This window comes from Parus major, chromosome 18, assembly GCF_001522545.3.
Source record: "Parus major isolate Abel chromosome 18, Parus_major1.1, whole genome shotgun sequence".
In the NCBI taxonomy this organism is placed as follows: Eukaryota; Metazoa; Chordata; class Aves; order Passeriformes; family Paridae; genus Parus; species Parus major.
The window spans coordinates 781,649-793,567 of record NC_031786.1 but is presented as its reverse complement, the minus strand read 5'-3'; the positions used below and the strand labels follow the sequence as shown (position 1 = coordinate 793,567).

Genomic DNA, 11,919 nt, shown 5'->3' with positions numbered 1-11,919 from the left:
AGCCCGCTCCTCTGCTCGCCCCTTGCAGCAGTTCAGCAGGATGAACTCCTCCAGCCAGACCAACAACCTGAAGGACATCCTGCAGAACAAGATCGATGACCTGGAGAAGCAGGTGCTGTCGCGGGTGAACAGCCTGGAGGAGGGCAAGCTCAGCCCCCGCAACGAGTCCGAGGAGCGCGGCAAGATCGAGAGCACCCTCACCTCTCTGCACCAGCGCATCAGCGACCTGGAGAAAGGTACCGGGCGCTGGCCACCCCCGCCCGCGGGACCCCCGGGCCGGCTCCCGGAGCTCCCCCGCCGCTGGGGACCGGGCGCTGCCGGACGATGCGGGGCCGCTCCCGCGGGCGGATCTGCCGAGCCCGTCCCGTTGCCCACCCCGGGAACGATCCCTGTCCCCCAGCTTGGCTTCCCCCGTGGCAGGGGTTGGAGCTGCCTGATCGTTAAGGTCCTTCCGAGCCCAAAGCCTCGCTCGGCGATTCCCGAGGCAGCCGGTGCCCGCGGGCTCCGCAGCCGGGGATGCTCCGGGCTCTGCCCGCCCCGGGGATTAGGGAGCCGCGCGGCGCCGGAGGGATTTGCTCCTCGCTGCCATCTCAAGGCCCGTTACATAACGGGGTGGGGAGGGGGGGAACCCCCAAAGGGGCAGAAAGGGGGCCCGGCAGGAGCCCACCGGCCCTGCTCTCCCACAGGCCAGAAGGACAACCGGCCCCCGGACAGGTTCCAGCTCACCTTCCCCCTGCGCACCAACTACATGTACGCCAAGGTGAAGAAGAGCCTGCCCGAGATGTACGCCTTCAGCATCTGCATGTGGATCAAATCCAGCGCCTCTCCCGGCATGGGCACCCCCTTCTCCTACGCTGTGCCCGGGCAGGCCAACGAGCTGGTGCTCATCGAGTGGGGCAACAACCCCATGGAGATCCTCATCAATGACAAGGTACGGCCCCGGGGCGTGGGGAGGGCGCTGGGCTGGGGGGCAGCGCGGGGGGACCCCGGCGTGCACCCCCCTGACCCCCTGCCCGCAGGTGGCCAAGCTGCCCTTCGCCATCAACGACGGCAAGTGGCACCACATCTGTGTCACCTGGACCACGCGGGACGGAGTGTGGGAAGCCTACCAGGACGGCACCCAGACGGGCAACGGCGAGAACCTGGCCCCCTACCACCCCATCAAGCCCCAGGGCGTGCTGGTCCTGGGCCAGGAGCAGGTAAGGGTCGGGGGTCCCCGCTGGCTCGGTACCCCCGGGGGCGCGGCCGGGGCCACCCCCGCTGACGGCGGCTCCTCCGCAGGACACGCTGGGCGGAGGATTCGATGCCACGCAGGCCTTCGTGGGGGAGCTGGCCCACTTCAACGTGTGGGACCGCAAGCTGAGCCCGGGGGAGGTTTATGGCCTGGCCACCTGCAGCTCCAAGGCACTCGCGGGCAACGTCATCGCCTGGGCCGAGGCCAACATCGACATCTACGGCGGGGCCACCAAGTGGACTTTCGAGGCCTGTCGCCAGCTCAACTAGGGCCACGGACAAGCGAGAGAAACCTCCTCAGCGGGTTCTTTTATTTATTTATTTATTTATTTATTTCTCCTCCTTCTTTTGCGCAAAAACAACCGAGAACGAAGCCACCCGACTTGTCCCGGGAGCAGGGATGCCCCGGCAGCGGGGCGCCCGCCCCCGGAGCCCCACGACCCTCCGGTTTCTGTCTTGCCAACGTCCTTCAACGCCTGCGTGCCTTGGCCTGGCGCGGCTGCGCCCCCCCGCCGCCCCCCGGCCCGGCCCCCGCTTCGCCGCCGCTTTCCTCGGGCACCGGCGCCTGAAAAGGCAGCGGGGCCCGGACCGGAGCCCCCCTCGGGGCTCCTCTTTGTCCAGCCCGAACCCCCTCCGGGGAGGGTGATGCCCCCAGAGCCGGGGGAAAGTCGCGACGTCCAACCCCGGGGTTGCGACAGCAGCTGGGACCCCGAGGAGGGGCGAGCCCTCCGCTCCCAGCCCCGGGGAGGAGCCGCCCCCCTCCCCGGGCGAGCCCCGCGCCCCCGGCCGGCCGGAGCCGCTCCCCAGCACCACAGCCATAGCCCCGGGCTGCGGCGGGCACCGGGGCGGGACCCCCGGCGGGAGCGCCCCCGGCCCCGCTCCCCGACCTGCCGCACTCAGGTACCCCCGGCCCCGCCGCCTGCAGCCCCCCGAGGCCTCCTAGCGCCGTAGCTGGTGACAAATAGCCTTTACCGTCCCCTCCAGTCCAGCTCCCACTGACAGGTCTGAAGCCTTTCTGCTTTTGATAATACACTCTTGTTTCTCTTACTGTAAAGGGAAGTTTATAACCAATAAAAAAAAAAGGGTATTTTTATGAAGATACAAAAAAATATATATATATAGAATTATCAGCGCTCCCTGAGAAAAAACAACAAACAAACGTGCTTTGAGATTCTGCAGGATAAAAAGAGATAAAGAAGCGTATTTTGAGATAACAGATGCATTTTGTATGGTTTCCTTTTCTAAACTCCTGGTTTGTACTACAGATTGCAGAAATCACTCCCCAGCCCCCCTCCTGCCCCCCTAGGGCAGCCCTGGGCGGCAGTGGAGGATGAGGCAGAGAATTCACCCGGGGCTCCAGAGCCTCACGACCAACTCCAAAGATGCGGCAAAGAGACGGGCGGAGCGAGGGGTCCCTCCCGGCCGGGCCACGGAGCCGGCCCCGCCTCGGCTGCTCCGCGGAGCCGGCACCGGCAGCAGCACCCCCAGAGCGAGACCCGCGCACGGCTCAGGGCAGCGCATCCTCAGCCGTGCTCTCGGTGCAAGAAAAAAAAAACCCCGAACCATCGAGAGTTAATTTCAGTTCCTCCCGAGCCCCTGTTCACATCGGCGGGCACAGGCACAACCTGCTGAGAACAACAACGAGACCATGGCACAGGTTTAACCTCCAGCCCCAGGTGCGTTGGATTTGCCAAAAAAACCACGAAAGGGTGTGATGTCAACACAGTGTACATAGTGTACAGTAGGGGAGAGAATTAATGTATCTTGAGTTGTCATTATTTTGCTAACCAAAGCTGTACGTTTTTCCTACTCCCGGCTCTGTCTCCTTTGGGATTTGAAGGGGTTCCGACACCCCGCGCATCCGGCCCGCATCGGCAGTTCTGACAATGCACTGTTTCTACGGATTCTCATGCTTTTTCCATTTTATTGCTGGGATTACATGAATTGTTGACTTTATTTTTACACAATAAAGCGTGAAGAAAGACACCGGCTTCTCTCACATGTGTCTGTTCCCTGAGCAGCCAGTGCTCAGCAGCTTGTCTTTTTCCACAGGAAGGTTTTTACGCCTGCATGAAGCAGAAATTTCTGCCCAGTTCCTCTTGGAGCTGGCTCAGGCACTCCCTGAGCGTCTCTGCCAGGCTGTCTCCTTCTCCTGTACCCTTAAACCGCGGCTGTCCCTGCTTTATGTAACACACCACACAAAGTGATGTATTTTTCCCTCCAGCCCCCGGCTGGAAGCTCCCTCTGGGTCCCGCCAGGCTCCTGCAGGGGCCGGCGGCAGGAGCGGCTCCCGGTGCGGGCACCACGGCACCCCCGGCCCCGGCGGCCTCCGCTCCCTCCCCGCGGCCCCCGGGGAGCCGGGCTGGGCTCCAGAGGCAGTTCCTGGAAGGCAGCGCTCCCAGGGGAACCGGCCTGTGCCTCGCAGGGCGCTGTGACCGCTGTGCCACAGCAGGGCCAGCCCAGCGCGGCTGCCTCGGGCAGGACACGGTGACAGCAGCACCTCCTTCCTCCCCCGGCCAGCGCAAGGACACGGTGACAGGGACAGTGTCCCCGGGGGAGCTCAGCAGAGTCCCAGCTCCCGGGGGCCGGGGATGGCCACAGGGAGGGTCCCAGCAATGGCCACAGCGAGGGCCAGTGAGGGTCCTGCAGCCGCTTGTGCTGCGACTTCGCAGGAGCTGCTCCAGCCACTGCAGCCTCTGCTGAAGGTGTCCCTGACGGGTCACCGGCCACCTCCCACACCTGCAGCTGCCAGCAGCCACCCCGGGGTCCCGTCCTGCACCCCCATAAAGGGGAGCGTTTGTTCCTGCGGCTGCTGCACGGATGCCTCAGGATCCGCTTTCCAGGATGCCTCAGCCATAACCTGGGGAACGCGAGGGAAGGGAGATGCTTCGAGCCAGGCTGCGGGGCGGGGAGCCAGGCGTGCTTCTCACACCAAAAGCCACCGACAGGAGCAGAGTGACAAGTGCCGGGCACCCTGGGAGGGGACAGTGGGCACCAGGAATCTGCTGGGGGCAAGAGCGTGGGTGAGACAAAGGGGAAAGGTGAGACATCAGAACTGTTTTGGGGCAGTTCCCCGGGTCCCACGGGGACAGCTGGGTGTGATGTGCCACCCGCCTATCACCCAGAGCCGGAGGGGAAGCGGGGGACTGCCGTGGCCCAGGGGACAAGCCAGGGTGGGCAGCGACACGGGCACAGGGGCACAGCGGGCGCTGAGGGGGTGCTGAGGAGAGCGGTGCAGAAGGAGTTGCCCCTTCCCCGCTTCTCCAGATTCCCCCCGAGCGCAGAAGGGATTGAGAGCAGCGTCTCCCCAGGCTCACAGAGGCAGCAGCCCTGGCAGCCTCCCCGCACGCCCCTGCCCAGGCACCCCCAGCCCTCGGAGCAGCTCAGCCCTCGCTGGGGACGCAGACGCCGTCCCCCCCCCGCCCCCAAAACGCAGCTGCTCCAAGGACAGGCTGCTGGGCTCCGTGTCCCCGGGAACAGCCCACATCCTCGCCAGGGGATGCTATTTATACCCAGGGAACGGCTCCTGCCTCGCTCTCAGCCCCCAGCCCCGAGCAGGGCCTTGGCCCTGGGGCGCTGCCACAACACCCTCGGCCCCCCCGTGCCAAGGCGAGGTCCCGGTGCCCACCCGCGGCTCCGGGAGAGGGAACGATCCAGGCAGAGGCTTGCGCTGCTCCACAATCCCAGCCGCAATAACAAAATGACACGAGCAGAGGGATTTGGTTTTTCCTGGGGTGTCTGGAAGCGCTGCTGCGGGGGAAGGGGGGCTGTCCCCACCCCAAGGCCGTGGCACGGCGGGGGCAGGGCGGGGGAGGCTGCGGGTGGGATGCGGTGGCTGGGGGAGCTGCAGGAGCTCCTGCACTCAGCGGGACCCTCGAACTCCTCTTACCCCCCAAAACCTGTGGGTATTGATGGGTGCGGCCAGCCCAGGCCGCCAGAAGAGAGGCAGAGCAGCCCCAGCCGGGGCCATCCCTGTCCCTGTCCCTGTCCCTGTCCCTGTCCCTGTCCCAGCTCGGCACGACCCGCGTGTCCCAGCTCCTGCGGGAGGAGGAGGATCCCGGGAGGGGTGAGGAGCAGCCCGGCCCATCAATCCCGCACCGTTCCGACACCTCCCGCTGTACCAGGAGCTGCTGCTCGGTGGCACCAGCCCCGAGAGCGCCGGGATCAGGGAGCGCCTTCCCGCCCCGGCGCGCTAAATCCAGGAGCTTTTAGAGCAGCAGAGCAGATGGAGATCTTGGGCTGCGTGAGGACAGGCCCCAGGACGCGGGAGATGGCTCAGAAATACCGACGGGGGCGAGGGAGAGTCCTTAAGGGCAGGACACAGCTGGGATTTACGGCTCTGATCCGGCTCCTCTGGAGACTCACATGGCAGGGAAAGGCCTCGCCGAGCACTCTGCATCCTGGTACCTCCTCTGCTCCCACCGCTCGGGACAGCTCCTCCGGGGCTCCGAGGGGTGACAGGAGGTGATGGGGAGAGGAACAATGAAATATGCTGTGTTTCACAGCGGAACGCGCCCGGAAAGCGGAGACAGCGTGTCCTGAAAAGGCCTTTCCCACATCCCTGCCCGCACGGGAGCGCCCGGGGCCGCCTGCGAGCGGAGCTGCCTGCGGCACTGGGACCAGCAGCGTCCCAGAGCATCATCAGCACGCAGCGCCCGAGGCGTGCGAGGCACTAATAAATGCCGTCGTTGGATTAATTAGCAGTGGATGTGTCATGCCGTGCGCCAGGCCCGCGCCGGCTGCGGGAGCACATGGCTCCAGGAGAGCCGGATTAAATATGCATGAGCCAGGGAGCGGTGGGAAGAGTCCCCCGAGCGGTGAGGGGCGCTCAGCTCCCCGCCTGGGCAGGGCTGTGCCGGGGAAAACACAGCGGGCTCGGCCACGGGGCTGCAGAAATCGCCCTACATTCAGTGGCGAGCGGACGGGCGGGTCTGGACACCCCCTCCTCTCCGGGAGCCCAGCCAGGGCTGGGAGCAGCAGCATCCCGGAGGATGGATGACATCCCTGGGGGCTCCGACGTGACCTCCCCGAGCAGGGCCCGAGGGGCTCAGCGGGCGCTGGGCACACGGGGAGGGTCCCGGGGGTCCCCAGGGAGTGGGAGGAGAGCAGGGCACCGGGTCCGGGCAGGGCTCGGGGAGGAGAAGGATCGCTGGATCCCTGAGGGCCGGAGCGCAGGGACCGGCCGGGGCACCGCGGGCAGCTGGACACCACCCCGGGCACCGAGTCAAGGCCGACAGAGCGTTCCGGTCACAGGCGTGAGTCACTGGCTGTCACAGCGTCCCTCAAATGCCACTCAGGAGCTTTTGCTGGCAGAGCACCGGTTCCTACACCCCGAGGCACTGCCCGGCCATCCTGGCCCGCACGGCTGGGGAGGGGCTTCCTCGAACCCTCCCTCCCTCCCTCCGCAGAGCCCAACCACGACGGGCCGGGGCCACACGGAACCGGCAATTCCAGAGCAAACGGTGCTTTCCAGAGCCTCTGCAAGTGCTGCTTCCCCAGCCAGGGCTGAGTCCCGGCAGCTCCCGGCAGCAGGGAGACCCCATCCCTCCCCACGGGGGGCTGCAGCTGCCGGGAACACGGGCCTGCCCCCCCTTTTTGCCTTCCCAGAATCTTTTCACAGCCTTTCCCCGGGCTCCTCCTCCTGCGATTTTCCCAGCTGCTGTCAAACGTCACCTCGGCAGCTGCTTCCTCCATCCCTCCTATTCATCCCGATGGATTATGGAGGGGCCGGGATCTCAGACTCCTCAAGGAGCTCTGGGCGGATCCTCCTCTGGCTGGGGATCCCATGAGGGGTCCTGACCCTCTCCCGGGGGGAATAACAGCCCACCTCCCATCGGAGCATCCCCGAGCGAGCCCCGCTCCGCCCGGGACAGCCCGTGGGCGGGCACGGAGCAGAGGAAAACTCTGTCTTCCAAAACTGATTAAAAATAGACGCAGAATCAAACTAATTATGCTGATTAATTAGCATTTGTGGAGCAGAGCGGGCACAGGAGGGGGCACACGGGGAGGAGTGGGGTCAGAGCCCACCCTGTGCTGCCCAGGCACCCCCAGGGTCCCCGGCGCTGCCCAGGACCGGGGGCAGCACATCTGGGGGGTCCCCAGGCCCCACTTCCCTCCCGGTCAGCAACAGCCGCAAACCCCAGAGCGCTGCTGGGTCAGCGATCGCCTCCGGGACAGCCCCAAACCTGCGGCCACCCCGGGCCGGCCGGCAGCGAGGGAACGAGCGATGGAGAGATCTGGAGCAGCCTCCAAATCCCCTCCTGGCCGGAGGGATGAGCAGGGACTCAGGGCTCCCGCGGGCTGCTCCTTTGGAAGCTGAGGAATGACCGCATCCCTCACCTGGATCTGCCCCCCAACACCTGATGGGGGTAGAAAACCCCACAGGGACACGGCGGGGCTGATTTGCTCCTGGAAAGCGGAGCAGGACCCCGGGTGTCCCCAGTGATGGTGCCCAGCCCCTGCTCACAGCAGCCTTTCCTCTCCAGCCCCCCAAAACCTCCCCGTGCCCGGTTTCACCGTGGATTTGGGATGAGCTGCGCTCCACGATTGGCAACGCTTTCGGCTCCCTTCTGCTCCCTCCCCAGGCCCCCAAATGTTGGGGCATTAATATTCATGAGCCCTGTGGAAGCATCCAGGGCCCTTCCCGAGGGCTGGATCAGGGGCAGGGTCCCGGGCACGCTCCTGCCGCAGCTCCGCTCCCCTGGCTCCGGCAGATCCCGGCCCGGAGGATGGGGAGCAGCGGCGGGGGAAAGGAGCCTATTTCCAGCAAAATGGAATTTATCCACCCGCACTCGGAGGCATGAGGGGGCTCCGGGCGGCCGCGGGGACCGCACAGACCTGGCCGGGGGGCTTCAGGCTGTGGAGGGGGTCTGGGCTCGGGAGAGGCCGGGATGTTGTCCCCAAAGGGCCGGGGTGGCTCTGGCCCCGCTGGTGCCCCACGGCTGGGGCAGAGCCTCGGGGCCGCAGCAGCTCAGGCACGAGCACGAAGCGCATCACATTAATTGGATCCCAGTTTACCGCAAACAAAGAGAAGGCAGGTGACATTTACCTAGCAGAGTAATTGATATCCGAGTAATTTGCTGGAGTAACCTCATTACACGCCAGCTAGATTTCCACACCCTCCCAATCCCACTCATTACAAACAAGGTTTGTGTGTTAATCAGAGCGCTTTAATGACGGTGCTGCCCACCATCCCTGCAGTGAGTTACGAAGATTTCTCACAGACTCCAAAGGCTCTCCCGAGAATCGCTGGATATTTTACCAGCAGGCACCGCTGCTCCTCGGGAAAAAGGGGGACGTTTGTCCCTCCCGGGATGGCACAAGGGCAGAGCCGGCTCCGGGCACCGCCTCTCTCTCCTTCCCGCAGGCTCTCCCTGCAGCCCTGGCCCTGCCGACCTCCTCCTCCTCCTCCTCCCGGGCTGTTCCTCGGCAGAGCCCGGCTCCAGTCACAACACGGCAGCCGCCGGCAGAGCCTCCCACGGCCCGGCTCGGGGCTCTCCCGAGCGCTCCGGCACCGCCACCAGAGCCCGCAGCTCCCGGAGTGACCAGCTGGGCTCTGCAGGCAGCGGCACAGCGAGCCAAGCAGCCCGGCCAAGAAAAGCAGGAAAAAGCGTGTTCCTAAGGAAACATCCTGCATCGAGCCCCCGAGGTGGGAACCAACCCAGGAATTAATCACGGGCTGCTTTCACAGCCTCGGTTTGTGTTTTTGAAGCTGCTCGGGCTGGCAGGATGGGCACGAGGCAGCCCCAGCGTGTCCCCATGGAGGAGCCCAGCTCATGCCCAGCCACCCCCGGCACCTCTGCTCTGCCCCTCCGGCTCTCACTGCTGCTCTGCTCGCCAGCGATCGCCCCTTGGCTACCAAAGTTCCACCCAGGAGGGGAAGGGAGCACCTTCCATGTCCCCCTCCTCGGGGGGACCCAGCCCCCCAGCAGGAGAGATCTGCTGCTCCACGGATTTGCTGCTTTGATTTGGGCTGAGCCCTGCACAAGCTGCTCCATCGCCCTAATGACACAGCTCATTATCATCTCATTTGCTATTAATTTGCTTGTCGAGAGAAATTCCACTCATTTGCTTTTAATTAATGGGGGCCTTAAAATAAAATCGGGGGAAGCTGGCGGGGCTCTGGTGAGAGGATCAGAGAGGATCAACCACCACCAAGAACGGGAAGAGCAGGTGGGGTGGAGAACTATTTATAGGACAAAAGGGAAGGGAAAATAAAATAAAAAGGACAAAAAAGGGCTGCAAGGGAGCCATGGTGCTCCTCAGCTCCCTCTGCACACCCGGGCTCTGTCCAGGAGCCACCACAGCCAAGAGGCCTCAGCTGCCACAGGAGGGACCAACACTAAAAATGCCCATTATGTCCATGAGATGCCCAAAATGCCCATTTAGAGGCAGAGCTGGGGAATGCTCTGAGATCCAAGGGCCACAGCTGCCCCAGCCAGCCCCACACCACCCAGTGCCCCGGGAATGGGGGCTCAGCTGCCTGGGCCCAGCTCCACACACAGTGGGAGCCCCCAGCCCAGGGCTCAGACCTGCAGCTGGACCTGGCTTGGGGGTTCAGGAGGGAAACAGCCCCTCCTAAACACACCCAAGCAGACCAAAGGGAAGAGGAATGAGAACTGGGGGCAGGGAGGGGGAATCCCAATGAAACACTTCCCCCATCCTCGTCCCGAAATACAAACCCTGAGTCACCGGAGCTGGAGCTGCACAGGCAGCACCTACACTGCCACGAGCTGCAGACACGGAGGTGGGAACTCATCCCACCCAGCTTCAGACACCTGTGATGGAACTCATCCCACCCAGGCTTCCTCAGAACTCCCAGAACAAACAGATTTGTGTCCTAAAGCATCTCCTCTCCCTTCTCCCGGGACCCCAGACCAACAAGGCGGGTGCAGGGATCCTCTCCTGATCTCCAGGTGTCCAAATAAAACACAGGGAGCAGATCCAGAGTCTGCAGCAGAATCATTCAGTGTCTGGGAGTCAGGAAACCCAACCCCAAACCAATCCTGCCCCAGTTTGTCACCCAGGAGCTGTCACTGGGCAGCCCCATCCCTGCTCATTCCCCAGCAGCACTGGGGGTGCCCAAGCCCTGAGACACCTCCGGACCCCCAACCAATCCCAGATGGAAATTGTGACCATGAAACTCCCCGGTGAAAACAGGAGGGTTTACAACCAGCTGGCAAGAACTGTCTTCCTCTGATTCCCAACAACTTTACACCCAGAAAAGCTGATTTCCAGCAAACAGAGAGTTAAAAAAGACAAGCCATGTATGAGTTTATTTCAAAGGACACTCAAGCTCCAGTCTCTGAGTTTCTGCTAAGAGGTTTCAAGCGCTACAAAGCGATTTTCCCTTCCCAGGGTTATAAACCAATTAGATAAAGACCAAGTTAATCCCTTATTGTGTCCAAAAGCCACAAGCAGACACCAAACACAGAGATTAGTCCCTTCCTTTAAGCACCCTCGTTTGGGAGCATCCCTCGGCACAGACAAAGCCCCAAGGCAGGAGCACCGAGCCCCAGCTCCAGCAGGGCTGCACAGACACTGCAGCACCATCCTCCTCCTCCTCGTCCTCAAACCTCCCCAGGTGACTTCATCCAGAGTCCTCCGAGTTTACCTGGGCTGGGAAGGAGAGTTCAGAGCCTCCCGCAGGGGGAAGCTGGGGCAGTGATGCAGAGCTATTTTTTGTGCTGTTGTTTTGGTTTTTTACCCGGTTTTCCCTCACCCCACGGCAGAGGCAGCTGGGGGAGCTCAGGCCAGCCCAGGACAGCCCTGGATCCCCCCCAGGCTGAGCACACTCCATGGATCAGAACCCCCAGATCCCAGCAGGAACACCCAGTGACAGACCCTCAACAGCCACAGCCCCACTCCCTGTCAGAGCTGGGCTCCAGCTTCCACCCAAATCACAGCTCTGGCTGCAGAGCCTGCCCTGTGCCCACCCCACATCTCTCACTGTCAAATACCAACCTGAACCACAAAAAAAATCGCCAAGAGATCAGGGATGAAAACCCCAGACATGAAACCTGAGACAGAACCCAGACACCCTCCCCTGTCTGTGGCAGAGCCCAGGCACGAGCCCAAGGCTCCCCCAGGCCCCACAGCCCCAGGACCAAGGAGCAGCTTCCCCTGGGATTTCCCTTGGCAGTCTCTGTCCACCACAGACAAACCCTGGTGTGAAACAGCTCCGAGAGAGGCTCCCGGGAGAGGCGGCTCCTGCACGGGGCCTGGCAGCTCCTGCTTTGCCTTTCAACACCTGTCAGCAAAGGCTTCTTTGGGAAGTGCCCTGTCAGTGCCTGTGCCCCTCTCCAGCACAGGACCAGCCCCAGATCTGCCCAGCTGGGCCCAGGGCAGCAGCGTTTGTCACTCCCTCCCTTTTCCCACCCTGTTTCAGGAGGGACAGCTCAGATTCCAACACAGCAGAGGCACAACAGGCTGGACAGAGAAAAGAACAGAAGTTGTACAATGACTTTATGCAAAATTGAGGTTAAAAAAGCCCACAGGAGCTTGACCTGAGCACCCCTCCCCACCCCCAGGAAATCATCCTTCTTCTTCTTCAGGCTGGAATCTTACACAGCCACACCAAGACCTCCCAGAGCACCTTCTGCTCCTGCTGCTCTTCAGGAACAGCCAGGATCCCACACCTTGGGAGAAGCTTTGGTGATGAGGGTCGAGGATGATTTGGCCACAGAA

At 63.1% G+C, this 11,919-nt stretch overlaps 1 protein-coding gene across 1 annotated transcript; it reads left to right on the top strand.

Moving 5' to 3' along the window:
* NPTX1 (neuronal pentraxin 1) lies at positions 1 to 3,220 on the top strand. Its single transcript, XM_015645321.2, has 4 exons — positions 1 to 236; positions 687 to 931; positions 1,020 to 1,199; positions 1,282 to 3,220. The coding sequence occupies exons 1-4, from the start codon at positions 41 to 43 to the stop codon at positions 1,501 to 1,503; spliced, it is 843 nt and encodes a 280-aa protein (XP_015500807.1). The 5' UTR covers positions 1 to 40; the 3' UTR covers positions 1,504 to 3,220.
* The last annotated feature ends 8,699 nt before the right edge of the window (positions 3,221 to 11,919 follow it).